The sequence below is a fragment of the Montipora foliosa genome, chromosome 7 (assembly GCF_036669935.1).
Source record: "Montipora foliosa isolate CH-2021 chromosome 7, ASM3666993v2, whole genome shotgun sequence".
Classification (NCBI taxonomy): domain Eukaryota; kingdom Metazoa; phylum Cnidaria; class Anthozoa; order Scleractinia; family Acroporidae; genus Montipora; species Montipora foliosa.
In genome coordinates this window covers 36,039,880-36,061,188 of record NC_090875.1, presented here as the reverse complement: position 1 = coordinate 36,061,188, position 21,309 = coordinate 36,039,880, and the positions used below count along the sequence as shown (strand labels likewise).

General features: G+C 39.3%; 1 protein-coding gene across 1 annotated transcript; it reads right to left on the bottom strand.

The window, feature by feature from the left end:
* Nucleotides 1-354: 354 nt before the first annotated feature.
* On the bottom strand, nt 355-21,286 carry LOC138009449 (G-patch domain and KOW motifs-containing protein-like). The gene is made up of 14 exons (XM_068856467.1): nt 21,118-21,286; nt 20,520-20,647; nt 18,666-18,805; nt 17,147-17,253; nt 15,828-15,954; nt 14,944-15,028; nt 12,606-12,667; nt 11,746-11,805; nt 10,611-10,680; nt 7,683-7,764; nt 6,176-6,353; nt 3,225-3,294; nt 2,308-2,393; nt 355-1,005 (listed from the first exon to the last, which is right to left on the bottom strand). The coding sequence occupies exons 1-14, from the start codon at nt 21,279-21,281 to the stop codon at nt 877-879; spliced, it is 1,488 nt and encodes a 495-aa protein (XP_068712568.1). The 5' UTR covers nt 21,282-21,286; the 3' UTR covers nt 355-876.
* Between the last annotated feature and the right edge of the window lie 23 nt (nt 21,287-21,309).

Genomic DNA, 21,309 nt, shown 5'->3' with positions numbered 1-21,309 from the left:
GGCAAACCATTGTTTTCCCGCATCTTTTCCGATGCGTTCAATTGATCAAGTGGATGACGTGGGTGACTGCTGTGGTATCATCTCTCTCCGTTGTCTTGGATAACAGAGAGCTTAAAGCAAGGACGACAACGACGACGATATTATTTCCCATCATTGTAAGAATTTCGCGATTATTACTGGTCGTTCGGCACGGCAAGTGTGTACCAACATTCCAAAAATAAAATTAATATGACCGGCGTGTGTTTAAAAAGAAAATTGGAAATGCATCGTCAGGTGCTCGTGAACTATTGTTTTTCCTCATCAATTGGGTGTTCTCGAAGCCGTCATTGTCGCCTCGCTTAGGCCCGTTTTAAACGTCACATTTCACATGTGCCGAATCTAATGCAAATGAGCAAAAGCAATAGATTTTTCTCATTTGCATTAGAATCGGCACATGTGAAATGCGACATTTAAAACGGGCCTTAAAGGGAAACTGTCACGAGAAGCGCATGCGCTAGCGTCTTGTGTTAGGTTAACTTTTTTCAACTTGAATCGACAAATTCAAAATGGTGTCCATTGGGAAGGGCCATGGTGGACAAAGGAGAAACTCCGGCGAATATACGTGACTCACGCGTGAATCCATGATGGCGGCTAGAGAGCATGCGCAGCTCATGAAAGTGTCCCTTTACGCTCCCAACTCTTCTTTGATTGCACTCACGTGATAAGGCGGCCATGTTGGTGCCAAAACAATGGGAAAATGTAGCTCAAATTTTGCACAATAATAGAGTCAAATTCCCAAGAGCCGTTTTTGCTATTGCTCTTTCCACTAACATGGCTGGTGTGACGTTATCTGCAATCAAAGAATCTCCTTTTTCATAGTCTATTGCGACTGTGATATTAGAAGTCGTTAGCATCCCCCGTGTGCTCACAGATGTCATCATAGTCTACAGTACAAACACTCTTGTCCAGCAAGAGTTGAATAACGGCGCTATAATTGGAAGTGTCTCGCTCCAGTAATATCGCCAGCTAAAAAGAAAAAAAAAAACACTTTATATCAAAATTTTAACAATGCTGCACCACAACAAAATTCTCCATCCTACTGAAAGCGATGTTACATGTCAACCCCGGTCAATGAAAAAAATGAAGAGATTTATTTTTTTTCGATGGTCACTCGTCGATACTCGGAAAAAACCCGAATGTCCCTCTACCTGAGTCGAACTTACAACCTTACTAGTGCAATCGTGAAAATGCAACATTTCGACAATTTAAAGTACCATATCGAGCAATCGGAAGGTTGTGGGTTCGACTCCTGCAAAGGAGCACTCGGGTTGTTTTCCGAGTATCGACGAGTCACCATCGGAAAAACCCGAGTGCTCCTTTGCAGGAGTCGAACACCTACAACCTTGCGATTACTAGATGGGATGCTCTACCACACTGCTAGGATCTAAATTGCCGAATCGTAGCATTTTCACGACTGCACTAGTGATCGGAAGGTCGTAAGTTCGACTTCGGTAAACGAGCATTCGGATTTTTTTCCGAGTATCCCCAAATCACCATCGAAAAATAAACCTCTTCAAAATTTTCCATATTCGAAACAAATGGAGGACTAGGAACTAGGGAAACCTTTTAAAAGTTCGAAATACATGAAGAATCTTTGCTCATGTTGCGAGTGTACTGGGATATAGCCCTTAAATAAACTTAAGCCGAAAGTGAGAATGATAATTTGGGACCATCGGTTTTTTCGTTTTTAATTATGGGTAGCCTACGAGCATGCGCACACCAATACGGCGTGAAACGGTCCTGAATCTTCCTCAGTGTCTGCTGAGTGCGATCATTTTATTACCCACCCCACCCATCTGGGCGTAAGACCAGCTTTTAAACACAAAGACACAAGAGGCGAGATGTCATAGGTATCTGCAGGTGGGCGGATGATTTTTTAATCAACAGTGCGCGCATACAGACCTCTCTGACAATTTGTGCAATAGAAAGCTCCTTACGGCAATGCGTCCACACTATGTGATAAGAGATGATCTGTCGTTCTTTTTCAGAATCCTAAATCACTCTTGCTGCCATGAAAGTATCTATTATTCCTCTTTGCTTTGTTGGTTGATCGTCAGCTTTTATCATTAGTCATGTTTGAGTATATTCGAAGAAAAAAAAAAAAAGGAAATGAAGCGCCCCCTTTTAAAGAGCGACCTTGTGTTTAAGAATTATCTGATGGCAAATACAATACAAATACCTTTTCCTCCCTCCCGCACCCACTCCCCCCAAAAAAATCATAACGGCAAAGCTTGATTAACCAGTAAGGTCTTTTTCCTTCTTTCTTACCTGTCCTCTGTGGCGACCTTTAACTATTCTAACGTGGGAATCCAGCGCCCTAGGTACGACAGTCTCCAAGGCTGACTGTGGTACATCTAAGCAAGAAGAAGTGCACACATTTGCATAAAAAAAATGAAAAACCTTAAGTCCTGCATTCTTTCAAAAAGAAATTGCGGAATATTTTATACAGGAAAAGACGTAAAGACTTCTCTCATCCGTATAACAGGTCTCACGATAAGCCCTCTCTAAGCTTAATTTCTTAACCTGGGTCGAGTTGTTATCAGCACGTGCAAAAGCACGCGCGGGCAGTGCTGGACATAAGAGCCAATTATAATTGGGCGTTGAGCAAGTGCTCCAAGAAAGTAATTTAACTGTACATAAAAGTACATCTAAAAATATTCTGAATAACTCCAGAAGTAAATTGGCGCATGTTTAACTTGGTGAAATCCTCGACGTTCTTTCTCTGTATTTTTTTCAAAGAAGAGAAAATCCGGCAAACGTTTGGCTCATAAACAAGCTACAACCCTTGACAAAATTGTTGAGACACTTTTGACGTTCCTCTCCATATCCAAACCAATTCTTTCGAAAAAGTAAATCTTCAAGTTGCGGATTCCGCTCTCTCTTCCAAACAATATTGAGGGATATCTTCTTTACAAACAATATTGTCTCGGGCGGGGAAGGGCGAGGGAGAATTGTTGCATGAGCAATTTTTGGGTAATTGTTGAGCAATTGTTGGGAAATTGTTGGGAAATTGTTGGGCAATTGTTCAAATTGTTCAATTGTCCAAAAAACCGAAACTTGAGACAATACCCAACGATATTTCTCTAGGATTGTAGTAAGAACTGAGAGAAAATAACCAAGCACTCTTGACCGAAGAATGCTTCTTACAAGCATTTAACAGCAACAAAAACAGAAATTCAATCCACCTTCAAGAAGTCTTCCTTCCTCAGCTTCACAAACACAGCTGTCTGTACTCACGACATCGACCACACGAACCTGCCAAAGACAGAGAGAGTTGCAAAATGTATAAAATGTATAAGGGTCTCTAGTTGTTATCGATATTAAGCTTTTAGTTGCCGATACATCTACATCTACATATACATGTTCCAGCACTCGGCAAAGTCCCTGTCTGGCTGTTTCTGCTTAGGTGGCCTCATACACCACAAGCCTTTTTGGAGACATCACCGCCAAGCCGGCCACTTCTGCTGGAGAGAACAGGACAGCCACAACACCGGGGACTTTATCCTCTACTCTTCTCGAATAGTATTTGGGTTCTTTAACGTCCCACAGGGAACTTATGAACATAGAAGACATTTGTGAGACGGGGCCTACGGTTTATAGTCCTTATCCGAGAAGACTTAAAAGTCTAACCATTTGCAGATGAAATTACAAAGGCAGCACTTTCTCCTCAGTTATTTTAAGATCTTGAGTGTTGATCCGGCCGGGGTTCGAACCCACGACCTCCCGCATGACAGCCCGATGCTCAACCAACTGAGCCACCGGTGCGCGGTAACAAAACATCGCGAGTTTGAATCAAGCTATCGATTATAAATAGCGAAAAATCAAGCTGTCGACAACAAAGTAGTTTTCCTTTTCAAAATCAAAACTGCTTTAGTTGTTGATACTTTGTTATCGATCACTCCTTTTCTCCCGACTGTGAGCAGAAGCGACCAGAGACAGCGCGTCACCCAAGCCAAAATCAACAGAGCAAAACGTTCCAATGCACGCAAAGTTGACCATTTGTGGATTTGTAGCACTGATATACACTGTTTAAGCCTACGCACTTGTTCAAAAATGGTTAGCTTTTATAAAATGATTGTTTTTCTTCATTTTTTTAAAGTACGATGTAAGCCACGCGTCGTGTAATTTTCATGAAATTTTGAGGGAACAAGTCGTGGGTGACGCGCTGTCTCTAGTTACACCTACTGTGAGCTACGCAGCGAGACGAACGATTTTTAAAGTCAGCGGTTCTCCATTTCAGCCCGATGACAACACGCGCATTCCATTTCAGTTTCCAGGTTCCCGCAAAACTTGCCAGTTATCGACAACTAAACTTTTCGATATGGAACGCATTTCCTAACACCAACAATGGTTGATTCAATTAAGTTGTCGAGTGGAAATAGTCGTCGATAACAACTTGCCTCATTTGTGGAGGCCCTAAGGCAGGATATTGCGAGTCATGGATACAGATGACAACTGCTTTAACAGTTCAGCTTTTCAAGAGAAGACGAGGAAGGCAACCGGAAGTGAAGTCTAACTTGTCTTCACACAAGCAAAGTATCTTCACTCCATTAGAGATGATTAGTGTAATAATTTGCGCCCGGTTGTTGAAAAGCCGATTTTACTTAATCCAGGATTCGCATATACTTTTGTTTCATGTTGTAAACTTTTTAGTGAAAGTTTCTTTTGTTTATTTTTCTTTTTCAAGATTGACTTCTTCTAATGTAAAATTTAGCCGAATATCAGCATTCAACAGCATTTGGGAGTGGAGAAATAAAGTCCTTGGTTAATTTTTAATCTGGGATTACTGTTAATCGGCTTTTGAACAACTGGGCCCTGGGAGACATCACTGTCCTGGCACGCGAAATGTTCTCTTCCGCTTACCGTCCGCCTCTCAAAAACGGAAGTGCTTAGGCTCCCTTTGTTTCATTTAACGGTAGCGTTGTGGTACCATATGATACATCAATTATTGCTTTGCAAGGTACTCTCATTATTGTGGCGTAATTTTTTACCATAGCAGCAAGAAATCCATCCCAAAAAAACACCCTACATTTTGTCCCTTTTGTCGTTTCAAGTTAACGCGATGCAGAATCCCTCTGCTGTAGCACGTCATTAATATTTAAAGTGCCCCTAACCCGTCAACTTGGTTTTTTTTTGGTAGATTTTTTACATCTTTCAAAAACTCATTTTCGAAAAAAATTTTCAAAAATATTGAATCCGGGTTTTTTTACGAAAGTGAAGGTATTCTTGACTATTTTTCACCTATCGTTCGCATTAGTTCCCCACTCGGCCAATGTACCGAGCATGAAATAAGAAAAGGACATCGTGCAAGTTTGAGTTGTTGGCATGTGTGAAGATTCGCGGAGAACGCAGAGAAAATGGTGGAAAAGTGCGTGGTTTATGGATGCAGCAACCCTAACAATAAACAGAAAGGAATCAGCATGCATAAGATTCCTTCTGATAGCGATCCGAGGGCTGAAGCCCGCCGAAGAAGACAACGATGGATAATATTCGTCAATCAGACGCGGAAACATTGGACCCCGGGAAAGACTTCTTCGATATGTTCAGTGCATTTCAAGCATGAAGACTTTACAAGACCTTTTAACTCTCATAAAAAACGATCCCTCAGAGAAGATGAATTTGAAGTTTGCGTTTGGTCAACTATCCATGTTGGAAAAAGAGCCAGTAAAAATGAACACAAAGGTTCCCCTACAATACGACAAAAGAGAATGGCAAGTAAACTTCTATTAGACCTGCTATTGTAACCCTGGATTAGTCACATATTACATCAAATTATGACCAAGATATTCTTCCTTTATAGCACGTCAGATTGGAATGGTGTCCTTTTCTTACGTCACAGCTAAAAAAGTGTCAGATATTAGACGCTTCTCATTGGCTAGTTCCTAACGAGCCCACGAGAGAATAATTTGTCCAGCGGGGTTTCTAGCGCGCAAAAAATTACAAATTTCACTAACTTCAAGCGCTCGGAAAAAAACTCAGGATTCAATATTTTTGAATATTTTTTTTCGAAAATGAGTTCTTGAAAGATGTCAAAATCTACCAAAAAAAAAAAAACAAGTTGAAGGGTTAGGGGCACTTTACGTCTCTAATTTCATTGAGGGTACCAAAGCGTTGCGATAGTTTCCCAGTCAAGTACCTTTTTATTGTAATATTTGCCTTTCTTGTACTCCTTGCTGATAATCCTCACTCTTGTTTGGGGATACAGCCAACACGTCGCAGGTTTTTCATTCGGTTTTTGCGTATCGCTGTGCAATCTATCTTTGTCGTGGTCTTTGTCCTTTTTGGGGTATTTGCTGGATTCACGGTGATTTTTACTTAGTGGAATTAAACAAAAAAACGAAATCAGAATCATAACAAGATAGTTTCCCACCCCCCCCCCCCCCAAAAAAAAACCCTGTCCTTTTATAGCCTCTCCTAAACCCTATTAAACGCTCAGATTCGCCCAAAAGTCATTGCGGCCGTTTGTTTTTGTTTCAAATGACGGTTTGTCCAAATGTGTGACGTGATTGGCTGAATGCACTTACACGAATCACGCGAATAATTTCGTGTTACGCGAAATTGAGAAACGGTGCGCAATTAATTTTGGGCTCGGAGGCTCGAAGGGTTTTCCAACAGTAACAGTGAGTTCCAATAGAAAAGGATTCCGACAATGTCAATCCTTTCATTAGGGAAACGATTTGATATTTGTCTAATTCTATTGTCAGGCAATTTTTAAGGGTATCTGCGAGTCCCTCACTGTTGCCCTGACAACGGTACAGCAGCACTGCTAAAAGGGAAAAGTTAGCTTTTTGGATAATAAATTAAAAACTAATTCGATGACCTATTTTTTTGGGTCAAATTTCAAAAACGTCATTAATTTCTCTCACCTAATACATGGTATGAGAACAAATTATCTAGCATCTATCTAACTTTATCTGAGTTAGCTACGAAAAGGCTGTTGGAAGATAAAAAGTAATCCACCGGTATACATATTATTAACCAGAGTCACTCGAGTGCCTTTCAAAATGTGACGGAGTTGTACTATCTATAGGGAAATCTTTGTTTACATTTTTTGCTTAACTAGCACAAGGCTATTGTTTTCTAATCAGTCAGCCGAGAATAAAGTACTGAATATTGAAAGTGCATTGCGTAACGATCTACCTCTGAAAATTTGAGCGCGATATACCAGATAATATCTGAGCAATGATTCTTTTCCGAGAATGTATAGGGTCATTAGTGCTTTTGCCACCCAAGAATTCATCAGTTTTTGAAGGCTGATAGCTGGCTCGTTTTCAAAGCAAAAAAGGCTTGAAACTGGAGATTTAACAAAGTTCAAGAAGTTATTTTACCAGTTGAAGTCAATTTGTAAATACCATGATACCTTCTGTGAGCAAATCACGTGTTAGTGACGTAATATGTAAACAACGACGTCAGCAAAAATTCCATTGTCTGCGGAACTGGGTAAATTCGTGTCATACACTCCCGCTCCGTCGGTAAATACATAAATGAGAATCAAATCAAATTCTCCCGACTAAGTAACAAGAATTATACGAAAGGTCCTCAGGGAAAATACTTGATCTATTAATCTAGCCTGCATAACAGGCGCTTATTTCCTTTATTTAGCCGAGTGCGAAGCCTGTAATGCAGGTTTCTATTAATCTCACCTAGTATGATTCTCGCCATCTCTGGATCGCTTGTGGCCTTTGTTAGTTTTCTCTATTCTTCTGTCATTTTCTTTTGCTTTCTCTGTAGGGCGTAAAAATTATTTTCAAGAGGGGAAAAAGGGAGATTCAGTAAGATTGGGATTGAAAAATATGAACGCAAAAGAGACAAAATATACATTTTGATATAATCTCGCGTTCTTGCTTTTACCTTACTTAGATTAATTTTTTGCGAAATGTAGCGACGGATAACTGCATATACTTCATTTTTATACAGCAATTACCAAAATAACGCGTTTCCATGAAAGCGGAAGGAAATGATGCCACGAAACCAAAACAAAATAGACCCGATATTTACGTGGGATGCCTGTGGCAGACCACCTTATAAATTCAGCTGAGTTTCGCCGTCATAGTTGTCACATTTAACAAATAAACAAGCCTCGCCTGCTTCGCCTGTAAAGTATGCAGTTAGAGCACGAAAGAAGTGTAAGGGAAACACGAGACGTAGTCGAGTGACGGTTTTCCCTTCTTCTTGAACATTTGGATAACAAGTTCATTAATGCGTGTGGCTGGTAAACAAACTGCTGCTGCGTTCGTTGCGCTCTATGAATGAACCAAAGTCCACTTTATGGGAAGAAGATCCCCAGAACAGATCACAGGCGAGGCTTCTTTATCTGTTTTACACTGTATAATAAAGATTTTTTTTTAATTTCATCATGTATTCGGCTAAAATTTTGGGAAAACTTTATTTTCGAAATCCTACAAGTGGCGTCAGCCGTGCATCTGTACTCTCCAAAAACGCGCGGTTATAACCATTCAGATCGCGCGTTATGCTGAAACTTTATTATAAATGGTAATTTGTCACGTTCTTGTGATCATCAGTGAAGTTAAGCCATGTTGTCTAGGATTTCTACTACGTTATGTGATCGCAAAAAATTCCTCTTGCTCAGCTGGTAACTTGCACATGGTCCCCTAAAACAGTGCTGTTAGGTTATCATCGGCCACAATTAATTGTTCCAGAACTCTTTTTGCGCCAGAAAATTTCGTGAAATGGGTATAAAGCCGACTTAAAAAAAATTCATTTTAAAGCTACATGTATGAAAGTGAGCATTCCAGACAATAATGTACTTAGTCCGAATCTCTCTTAATCAGAGTGACTCGCCAAAAAAAAAGAAGAAATATTGCAAACGTAATTTTCGAAGAGGTTTCGGTTTTTACCACCTTCATATTTGAAAGGAAGAGGACGCGTTGCGACTATTTGGTCAGGTTGGATTGCACTGAAGGTGTCAAGGTGTCGTTCCACTTTGTTCTTTCGACTCTAGCTACCTAATTTCACAAATGACCTACAAAGGAAATGCTCAGATTCTCATGACACCATTCCAATACATTTTATGCGCTTCTAAAACTCGGCTTATCCCTCTCACTCGGCCTCAGTCATCACTGACAGTTGGAAACATATCTTATTAATAAGATTACTATTTCGCTATGTAATGAATGACTTAACGTGTGTTGGCGAATCAACCTAAGGGCGCTTTCCTTTTATCAGAACTGGCCGGCCAGATCCGTCAGTTTGCAAAGAAAATGAAACAATTTGAAGGAAAACTTGCATGATAATCCCTCGCATTCTTCTGAAGGAGTATATATCATCCTCGAAGTGTGTTAATTTGAAGACGTTCTAGAGTTATTCCTTCCAAAAGCCCGGTCTGGCCGGACGGTTCTGTAAAATGGAAAGCGCCGTAAGTGTGCACGATCACTGTGTTGGCGAATCGACTTGATTGTGTGTGAATCACTTGAGCGGAACGACTCATTGCCGACACGACCCGATACAGTTGGGGATTCACAAGACTAGTGCACCCTGAACACAAATACTGATAGGCAACCACTACCCCCCCCCCCCCCACCCCCACTCCTTCCCCACTATTCTCAAACAGTTCTTGGCTTGTACCTGACGTCATTGGCGGCCACGTTGGTCTACTAAATTATAGCGAAAAAGTCTCTTGGGAATTTGGCTTTAAAATTATGCAAAACGCGAGCGACATTTTGCTTTTGTTTTGTACGTCAATATAACCGTCTAATCACGTGAGTGCAAACCAAGAATAAGATGGTTCGTTACCATTGATAGGCAGTGGTGGGATACGACACTGTGAGAAATGAATACAAGGCAAAAAATCTCAAAGATAGGGTCGTATCGTATCTCATTGAACGGGCTTCATGCAGGATTGGCCAAAAAAAAAAACAATAGAACGAACAAAGATAAGAAAGGTTTTATCACACAAAACAAAAGGAAGTACGACACCATACAGCCAATGAAATATAGTGTTCAACATGAGGTACGACCCTACGCCAAAGATAAGCTAATTATGAAAAGCATCTTCAAACTTCGGTGCTGAATTCAAAGCTGATCAAAGAAAAAATGATGAGGTTACGCTTTTGAGATCCCCTCTTAGCAATGGGTGAGGTATTTATGGATCAGGCAAGAAAACTGGCATCAAACCAAACGTAAAAAAGGAAAGGAACTTTATTTAAGTGTCTAATCTTCTAGCGCCGTAGAGCACTAATCGGGAACACTTGAAATTGAAATTAACAAGTTAACGCAAATCAAATCAAATTTTGGTTTTTCAAGAGAGGGGAAACCGGAGTACCCGGAGAAAAACCTGCATGTATTCGAAGTGCGGGATACAGACCAAAGGGAGAGATGATCCTCGCATTCATCTGGAGTATTTAAGCAATCGTCTCTCTTTTAAAGACACCTGAAAAATTCAAGGGACTTCAATGGGACTGGAGCGCATGACCACTGTTCATGAGGTCTCTCATTGGATCAAACCCTCTCAAAGGTTTGAATTCCGTTTAATCCATCTGAACTTTTCAGGTTATTATTGCTTAAATTGTCCAGTAAGTGTGAGGGACACTTCTCCTTCATCGCACAAGTACCTTGTCTTAATAGAGTTTTGTATTCATCATCATCTACCAGTCTTGTATTAAATTGGTGTAATGTAATATTCTGGAAAAGATCAATGCCATCACTGGGTCAATTAAGCAAAGACACTTCATTTTAAGAGCAGTCACTAGCCAGATATTGGTAAATTTGTTGGCATAAAAGCACTGTTGGGAAATAATTTCCCCACAAATTCACACAAAAACTAGGGTATGTAAAATCAAAATAGAAGCTCTATATTGGACTGAAAATCAGTCCAGAAATGTGCATCAATTTTGATAAGCGTCACGAAGTGTCCTCTTGCTCAAAATCACTCGCATCCTGGAATACAGACAATTATTAAAAACTGAACTACGGATACCAGATTTTCCAGCATTTTCACTGACTCAGGTTATCAGTTTATACCTTCTGTACCTAATATGGTCAAGGAATGCATCGATAATAAAGCGAGCTGAAAACATGTTTGCAGCTCTGCGAAAACATGGCCGACAAAAGCCAAGTTGGACTGCAATTGACCTCTAGTTGACAATACTACCCCGGGGGAAAAAAATTCTCTGGGTAAAGTTTGAAAAGTTCATTGCTTCAAATTTAGCCACAATATGACTAACATAAATTTTAATCTCGTATGTGAGGAAAGAAGTCATCATGAGGATTATTTATCCAGCCATTATACATTAATTATGAATACAATCATAATGTTTAAGAAGATAAAATAAAATTGAAACTTTTGACTTCAATGTTTCTATGCCAAGCCTGTAGACATTGAACCCTGCATTAGTTTCATGTTTCAGCTTTTTACAAGCTTATGTCGAACATTCTAAACCCGTCCAAATAGGAAGAAAAATCAAAATGGAATTTAATCGTTTCACTGCTGGCTTTTACCTATGCGAACAGTGGTAACGTTTTTTCTTTCAAGGAACAAAAAAAAACCATTGAATAAGAACATTTGAGCTCAATTTCTAAAGGTTTAGTTTGAGGTTATGTAGAAGCTATTTTTCTGATGTTTTGGGGCACAAACGTGGCTGCTAAAGTCAAGTGAAAGTCTAGAGTTCTAGAATGTTATCAAATTATTATCCTTGTTATTATTATTATACATTTATTACTATTATCAATGCAAAAGATTTAACCAACCTCTTTACTGAGATGTAATTGAATAGTGATTCGGGATGTGTCTACATCAACTGCAACAATCTAAAATAAGCAGAAAGAAATTTCAAACTGGCCAGACCGTCCTGGAATGAATACTTGACATTAATAACTTCCATTAACGACGGTTGGATCAAAGTGAGTTTCAACCCACGGAAGAGGTCTCTTTTCCCACACTCATCAGCCCAGCAAATGAAGAACTCTGCTAGCAGGGAATATTCAGCACTTATTTTTCCTGCATTTGAAATATGTCCTTTGTGTTTGTGTGAGTGTTGTAGAGTTAATTCAGCCCACAGCAATCGAGAATTGAAAGAGATAACTTCACAGGGATGAAAGGCAAAGCCTCATACATTTGAAAAGATTAGCATGCCATTTATTTAAAATCTATCAAGGCTGTTGCCTAACAGGAGCCCGGTAGCCTGGGGCTCCCAAAGAATGGCTCTGGGCGCCTTAATTTCTCACAGCAACATCTTTCACTTCATATGTTGGGCTCCTAAGTTCTCAGCGTTTAGCTCTGAGGGCCCCTTTGAAATTTTCTTAGGCAGCAGCCTTGTCTATGGTGACAGCTTAAGCATAATTTCTAGCTGAGAATGAACAAGAAATTTAACTACTATTTTTATGTCATAAGAATAAAATATGTTTATTTTAAGATGGAAAGTAAGTATAAGTAAGGAAGGAAGGAAATAAATTTAGATCTCTGAGTGTTTGCAGGAAGGGTACACCCGTCATGACAATTCTGTACATCACAAAGTTTTCTGTGTCATATGGCATCAGTCTACTTACTGCCAAGTGTGTCAGAGCTTAAAATGTTACACATTTTGAAATTCTTCCATAAGAATACTCACCTTTCCACACATATTCTGGTGAGGTCCTTTTAAGATAACAACTCCTGTACCTGGGGTATAGTCTAGATAAAACAACAAAGATGAACATGGTTCACTGATGATAAACAAATGCAACCCCTGGATGCTGCAAAATTTGACAAAGTGATTTGTGACACATGTGCATTTGTCAGTGTCTCCCAGATCAATTTATTATTTGCCTCTGAGAGCCTTTAGCTTTGGCAAATAATTGATCTGCTTGCCACTGACAAATCACAATATTTTCCTTAACCTCGCCCAATAATAACGAGATGCTTCTGTGAAGCATACACTGGGTTGCCTGTGGTACGTGCTACAGAAAATCAGACGGCACTGAATTGTGTAGACTTGCAACAAGTAGACCTCACGATAATCCCAGGAGAAAATGTTTCGGCGAGCGAATCGTGATTTTTCGTACGCGAAGTGGATGAGCGAGCGACGAAGTCGCGCGTATCTAGACGAAGGACTTTTCGAAAGTCTATGAATTGTGTGGTATTGAAATACAGCATTCCAGTCTCTGAAGAATAACAAATAAAAGAGAAGCGAGAAACATTGGCTTCTGGGCTGACATGTTAATAATTTTCAAGTTCCCTCGCAACTTCTTTTTACCACAAGTGTGCCCTCTGAGCATCTGACAGTTTTCTAATGCTAAAGTTAACTGAAGTTAAGCCCTGCCGGGCGGGGTTAGTATTTGGATGGGAGACCAAAACAACGTACCCCTCATAAAAACGGAAACATCTGACCGAAAATACTATTAACGCTAACAAATGCGAACTCAGCAAGGTACAGATTCTGTTAGCTTGCTTTATGCAAAACAAATATTGATGAAAAAGCAAATAACTATTGATACACAGTTTTCAGAAAGAGCAGAAGGAAGTTTCCCGGACGGTCGATCGAGAATAAAATATTTACGGCATGAAAACAACATTAATTTTGAACCGTGAATATAGAATATAAAAAGTTACGATCAGCGACAAACATTTTCGGAGATTTTTGCTACGTTCAAGTAAATTGCAAGTGACATGGCCGGAATTCAGCGGGCGCCGTGATTAAGTTACCGCGGCATGTTTACTCGCCAAACAGTGAAGCATCTGTGTCAAATGATGGCAAGATACCGGGTTTTTGAAAGTTTCTTTTTCTGTGAAGTGTTATAAAGTTTGACAATGAAATGAGCGAAGTCAAAACAAAGATCACAATCGCCCAACTCTTGTTTATGCAAAGTCAAAATTTACTCTCCAAGACGCGTACGACGTTATTTATCACCAGGTAATTCCATCATTTTGGAAATAGCAGCTACTTTATTATTCATCTGCGTCACATTTGGGGCTCATTTTGTTGAAACTCAAGCACGCTTCCAACAGGCCTGTGAATCCTTCCTGCTTACAGAGCAATACTAAAAAACTTCTCCCATATCACATTTCAACCTTAAGCTCGAAAATTCAATACACAACATGATATTATAATTCACAAAGCCAGAAAATACCACAGAATCCTTTTCCAGCGAAAATTTTATTGAAACAAACAACATATTTGCTCTTAGAGGCGAAAACCTCTTCCTATTTCATTGCGTGCGTGAAGACAAGAAACTCAATCGTGTCAAATCAGGTAAATACAGCTCACTTTGATCTCGTCTCGACGGGCGATAGATTGTTGTCGAAGTCCATTACTCGTCGCTTTTGAGATTCCTCCCTAGTTTATCCAACTGACTTTCCATTATTGAGCTCCATAAGGGTATATTTTGTTTAAGGATCCACTAAAACGCCATTCGCGTTTCATGACTTTCGACGCCATTGCAGGCTAAGTTAATGATTCTACTGTGTCCACCAGAGAAATCTACGCAGTTCCACTACCCTCTCGATCCTAAGAAAATACGCGCACAAGACTCTATGCACAAAGACACCACTTACCAGGGGAGTGACAGGCAAGACTTTTACCTACACGGAAAAAAATACTAAAAAAAAAAAAAAACGGAAATCTACCTAATTTCCGACTGGGTTTGCAACCCAGTAATAATAATAATTCTCCAAACCAGAAAAGCATCCCTACCCCTAACAGTTAACCACTCAGATGGCTGTCAGAGCATCAGCTTGCAAACAAAAATGATGTCCAAAACACTGGAGAAAAAACACTTCCCTCTGTGATCTCTGCAATCTTACTTTAATTTTATACAATCGTCAAGAGTTTCGTCATTTGAAAAATACCTTCATGTTTGAAGCTCACAAGACTATAAGGATAATTTTAACCAATAATTAAATAATTGAGGATAATAATAAATATTATAGGATGATTTTTATCATCTCACAAATTACGTGTACCATTTTACCTACTGATGTTTCTTGTTGAACTTCTTCTCCTAATCCCTTGAAGTGTCTCACACGACCATCTTTTTCTTTAATTGGGCCAGACTTCTGCAATAAGAAATAAATATAAAATAATCTAAGTTTTCAGAGTATAGTTTGAACATTTCTAGCAACCTACTAAATGAAAGCACCTAGGAGGCATAAAATGTACTTTTTTAGACATGAAACATTTTATTTGATGACAATGAAAAAAAAAGAATGATAGTCATTACAAAAATTTTAAAGAAGATACCGGTAATTATCGTTAGGATCTCTTGGGTCACGAAACATGAGCAGTGCCCCAAACAAAAACCAGAGACACAGTTAAAGAATTTGGGAAACTTCTCAGATCAGTTTTAACCTTTTACCACCTTTTAACTCCAGGACACACTGATTGCAGAAAGAGCAATACCCAGTAATTACAAAAATGTTTGATTCAAAACTATATAGGATAACTAACATAGAGGAAAATAACATTTTCTGATAACAAATACATGTAACATAAATAATACGGATATGTAAAATCATAATAGAAGCTCTATATTGGACTGGAAATCCGTCCAGAAATGCACATCAATTTTGATAAACGTCACTTGCTCAAAACCACACAATCAACGAAATGACAACAACTCAGCAACTACTAAGAATCCAAACTGGCTGCAGGCAAACCAGTTGACTGTATTTACAAAGTGCTGCCGAGAGGTTGAACCAGGGACTACCAGCCTGAGGATAAAATTCAAAGAGTGGTGAGAACACATCTTGTACCCAGGATTTGCGGATCTCAAGGCAAGCAGCCTAACCACTCTGCCTCACTGCCTCCACTATAGATGTAAGAATATTAAAAGAAAAAGCACCTGTCCAGGCTTACAATATCTAAAGTTTGATCTCCTGGTTTTCTTTTCTTTCCTGGACCAATGCCATCACTAGGGGGTCTTCTCTCTGCTCCTAACCCCAATCCTTTAGATCGTGGAATGTATTCAATGGGCTCTGCAAGGCTTTAAAATAAATATTATTGCATTTTGAGGAAAAGGTCATTTTCAGAGAACAGGTAAAAACAATGCAGACAGATGCTAAAATTCACCTGACCATAATATGTCCATATAAATCTAAAGGTTGTCACTTTACCAGACAGAAGGCTATAAGGATCACTGAGCGAAAAAAACTGGCTTCTAAGATTATGATAATGACTTTAACACTAGGATAATACATTTAAAAATAGCCCCCAACTTCCCAAAAAATCATTTAAGATCGCAGCAGAGACAGGCGTACAGTAACTCAGTCGGTTAATGCTGGTCTCGCCAGTTCGATCCCTGTCTGATTCCATTGACGTCTGTTTTGACTTTCCCCTGATCCGTGTAGCCGTAGCTTCGTATACCCATAAAACAGAGCATTGATGGAGGAAGGAGGTAAAAAGTGTGCACCAAGGGCCACAAGTTTATCTGTAACTAACTAGTTCACTGGCACGTTTAACCCTTTACCTTTAGCAGCTGGGAATAATTTTCAAATATACAGTAGTAATACCTAAGATCATTTCTTCTTTGAATTTGTCATAAATGCTTAACACATCGACTCCTGGGGCTTACCCATTGATGAGTAAAATCGTCTGGTGTTAGACAGGGTAAAATACTACAATGTAAGTATGGCCGGTTAAGGCCGGTTTAGGGGTGAAAGGGTTGATTAAAAAAAGAAAGATATACCTGTAAAACTGATTTAATTGTAAACAATAATTTTGAAAGTGAAATCATGCAATTCTGAAGTATGCTTCCTTTGAAAAGTTTTCAAACAAATTTGGTTGTAAACATTATTTCACTATAAAAAAACTGTGTTAAAACAAACCTAAACAGTATTAAAAACTGCTAAAAACCTTGTCAAGAAACAATGACGTTAAAAAACATACCTTTAGAAACATGTTAAAAACTACTAAAAACCTTGTTAAGAAACAATGACCATTCAATGTCAGCTAAACGTCATTATCAAGTCAAAGTACCTAATCTTCAAAATTGCAATCTATTCTTGTAGTCATACCAAAAGAACAATAGCGAATATAGCCTGTATAGTGAAAGAAAGGAACAAGGATATTGATATAGAAGGATTATGTCCATTTCTGGACATATCTGATCATCAAAAAGCAAAAAAAAGAAATGCTAGACTAAAAAAAAAAAAAGATCAAAGGAAGGTATTATTCACCCCTTGTTAGTGCCTCCTATGGCTTCTCCTTTCTTCCATCCCATTCCTCTCAACATGGCTGCCCCAAATGATGTCACAGGCATATCTTGGTAATCATCCATTGTGCTCTAAAGGTTGAAAAGGGTTAGGATCACACTTGCCTTTAGCTAATCAGACACACTTGCTACTGAACACAACCCTCCTATCAATGGAAGAGCTGTAAAGGGGCTATGTAACGCAAAATGAGATAACTTCATGACACCCAAAATGCCCAGAAAGTAGAATGAAACATTGCAATAACCACAAAAAACTGTTAAACAACATAAACGAAATATAGCAAAAGGAACAAGAAGCATGGATGGACACAAATGAACAAGATTGAAATGGACTGCATTTGGCTAATCTTGAAAAAAGTTGGCCTCGCATTTTTCAAGTTTATAGCAAATCGCGTGGATAAAGGTCTTTTTTGCTCAGAAACATCTTGTTTGTGATGTAACAATAATTTTATCAGGAAAAGAATCCCATAAATTACCATTTTCTAATTTTAATTTAATTTGTGATTAACTAAAGATTGCCCCCTAAACACCCCAAAATAACGTGACATAGCCCCTTTAATTAATAAAGGCATCATGAAGAGGGAAGAGCTCGGGATAAGAGGAGTGGGGCTCAAAAAGTCAATTATTGTAGGTGAGACGAAATTGATGCATGGCCCTCGGTTGTAAAATTAATTCAGGCACTCATACAGATGTTCTTTTCAAATTGTAACTCCATACTCTAATACATGTATCTTAACCCATAGACTCTTGAGATGCCCCAGGATGACCTCAGTGGAAGAGTAAATCGTCTGGTGTTAGAGAGAGTAAAATCTGTCTAAAGTCTCACTCCCTGGAATCAACAGGTTAATTAAACAAAATGGAGAAGTGATCTTCGCATTTTTCTGGACAATTTATATAACAATTTAAGCGATTGTCTCTTACAGTAGATACTGAAAAATTCAGGTAGCTTTAACAGTATTTGCACCCATGACCAGTGCAATACTGGTGCAGTGGTCTACCAACTGAGCTATGAAGCCAAACAACTGGGTTCGAATTCCATTGGAGCCACGTGAATTTTTCAGGTGTCTACTACACTACATGTATTAGAGACAATTGCTCAATTAATTAATGGGACATAGTTTTTCAGTGAGTAATTAACCCATTGACTCCTGGGGGTTCCCCATGGATGAGAAAAATCGTCTGGCATTAGACCGAGTAAAATACTAAGTATGGCTGGTTTAAGCCGGTTTAGGGGTGAAAGGGTTAAACTTATATTGTCCAGATAAGTCGAGGATCACTTCTCCATTAATAATCTTTGTCCTTGACCCGCACTTCAAAACATAATTAAATATGCATTTCTTTCATGTATCTTAATAATGGAGGGGGCATAGTTTATGACTGCTTTAACCGTTTGACGTCCAAACTGGCCAAACCGTCCAAACCGGCCGACCGACAGACAATTTGTTGCAGATTGAGACAGCTGACATCATCCTTGAGATTCTCACCTGTTCTGGCCTCAAAGCAATATCAAGTTTCTCATTCTTTTCGAACCCCTCAACATCAGGTAAAGCATTTTGCATCAAAAGAGGAATGGCAACATTCTCATTCTCATTCTCATTGGTATCTTTATCATCTTCAGAGATTGCTGTTTTAGGAGGAATACATGTAAAAGGTACTACTGACGTTATGCTTTGCCTAAATTAGAACCAGTTCACTGCTATGTTAACGGATGCAGTTAGGGAATAGACCAAATACATACAGTAAATTTATGGCGGCCAAAAAAATACTCTTTTGTTCGTGACTCACTAGCCTTGTTTGCAAGGGCAAAATACAAAAGAAAATAATGTAGCTTGAGAGCGAGGCTAGTAAGTCTAATTACCACATATTAAACAATTTAAGAATACATTTTTGCCTGCATTTATGCATTTGGTCTGCAGCTAGGGAAGCAGAGTTGGCGCAGTGGTGAGAGCACTCGCTTCCCACCAATGGGCCCAGGTTCCATTCCCGATCTCAGCTTCCAAAGTGGGTTGACTTTGTTGGATCTCTGCTCTGCTGACAGAGGTTTTCCCTGAATGCTCTGGTTTTCCCCCAGAAGCAATAACCAGCCTTCTTTTATAATATTTAAGTTTATTTGACTTGACTTCAACATACAGTGTCCCCAAGAAGTGCCACAGTGCTAGAAGACTCAACACTTGAATAAAGTCAAGTTACTTATCAAGATCATCATTATTATTATGCCGGTGAGTGTACTTCTCCCAGTGGTGCCGTTGGATATTCCTAATGCAAGAACTGAATAAACATACGTACGACCGAGAGCTTTGCTAGTAAATTGAAAGGTAAGTTACTGTTGAATTGCTTTAAGGCGTTTCTCAAGACTTTTCCAACAGTCATCTTAGTGCTGTTAGAAGAAGCTCAGTTCTGGAGCAGCAGATGACCTGGGGCTGCTTTCAACCCCATTGACAAGGAAAGACTTTTTCTAAAAGCTGCATCAGAGTATCAGGCCAGTGTCATTTAGAGTTCTTATCATGGCGAGGAGGGTCCAATGGCTGTCAAGGTTTGTCAAGGAAAGGTGATAACTATGGTTGATGGTGTGATTGGGTAAGGTGTTATGAAAATAATAATCACCAACTACTCTCCTCTGGCAAAGGAAATCAGGAAGTTGCATCGGGTGTCAACAAAGATTGTGAGATTGGTAGTTGGGTGTTTGGGTGTCTAGTTGATTGGATGGGATTCCAGATGTATTGGGAGGAATCCAGGCCTCTGCAATCATTGGGACTGCAGAGCACCAAGCCTACAATGTAAGTGCTCAGTGTTTATGCCTGCAGAGTTTGAATACCATGTCATCACAGGTTGTTCTGTTTACAGAAAGTCAAGGATAACAATAATTATTATTCTTGACGTTTTGTGAACAGAACAACCTGTAAGGTAAGGTAAAGTCTGCTTTAGAAGAGCCTAGAAGGCCCAACAGGCTGGCATTTATCTCCGGTTTCTGTAGCATGAAGCAACTAGGAGTATTTCTACTCCCTCCTGGATGGGATGCTAATCCATTGCAGGGTTACCCCCAATATTTTTCCCTCGTACTCATTAATTATACACCTGGGTGGACAGAGGCACCCTGAGAGTAAAGTGTCATTCCCACGAACACAACACAATGTCCCCGGCCAGGACCCGAACCCGAACTACTCGATCCGGAGTCGAGCACACTAACCATGATCCCATGAGGCCACCATGCCTCCCACCAGAACAACCTGTGATGACATGGTATTCAAACTCGGCAGGCATAAACACTGAGCACTTACATTGTAGCCTTATTACATATTATCATCATATCATGCTTGTATCAAAGATAGTAACAAGACCTTTCATGAGCTCCTCAGCAGCTTGTCTGTCCAAAGTGTCAGCAAATTTTCCTTCTGTTGGCAGAATCCAGCGATTCTTTGCAAGACAAGGGATAACTTTTTCCTTTGGTTTGTCTTCTGGTTTGACACTAAAAAGAAACATCAACTGCTCAGTGTTGTGATGAATGTCAGGTAGTAAATGTGAAAACTTGTTTGTATGATCCATCCAATGTCAGCTCCGTTAATATTTCTAAATTTATGTACATGAACACGTACCAGCAGGTACAGGTCACAGGTCACAGTTTTACCTATACACAAAGTATCCTAAACATTCATAAAAGCTTAGCTCAGGCCTAAAAACAGTTACTTTTATTAGGCCTAAAATTAGCTTTTAGGAATGTTTAGGATACCTAAGGTTAGCTTTTATGAATGTTTAGGATACTTTCTGTATAATTGGTAAAACAATGACCTGTGACCTGTGTTTTGTACCCGCCGGTACACGTACATGTAAAGTAGCTCTAGAGTGATCACATGTATATTATCCGGTGGAACAAAATGATTAAATGAAGAAGTATCACGATCACAAAAAGGTTGACTGAAATTTTCAAGCAGAACTCACCTTTTTAACTCCTTCCCCTCCGCAGAATGAATATAATCCTTTTCTTCGTATTTGACATTTACATCATCAGCGCTGAGCGCGTTTTTTTCAACATTGTAACCCTTATTAGAAGACTTTTTCTTTGAAAACGAAAACGATACGCCAAGTTTACGATCGTCCGCCATTTTGTATTATTACTTTGTTTATTCCTCC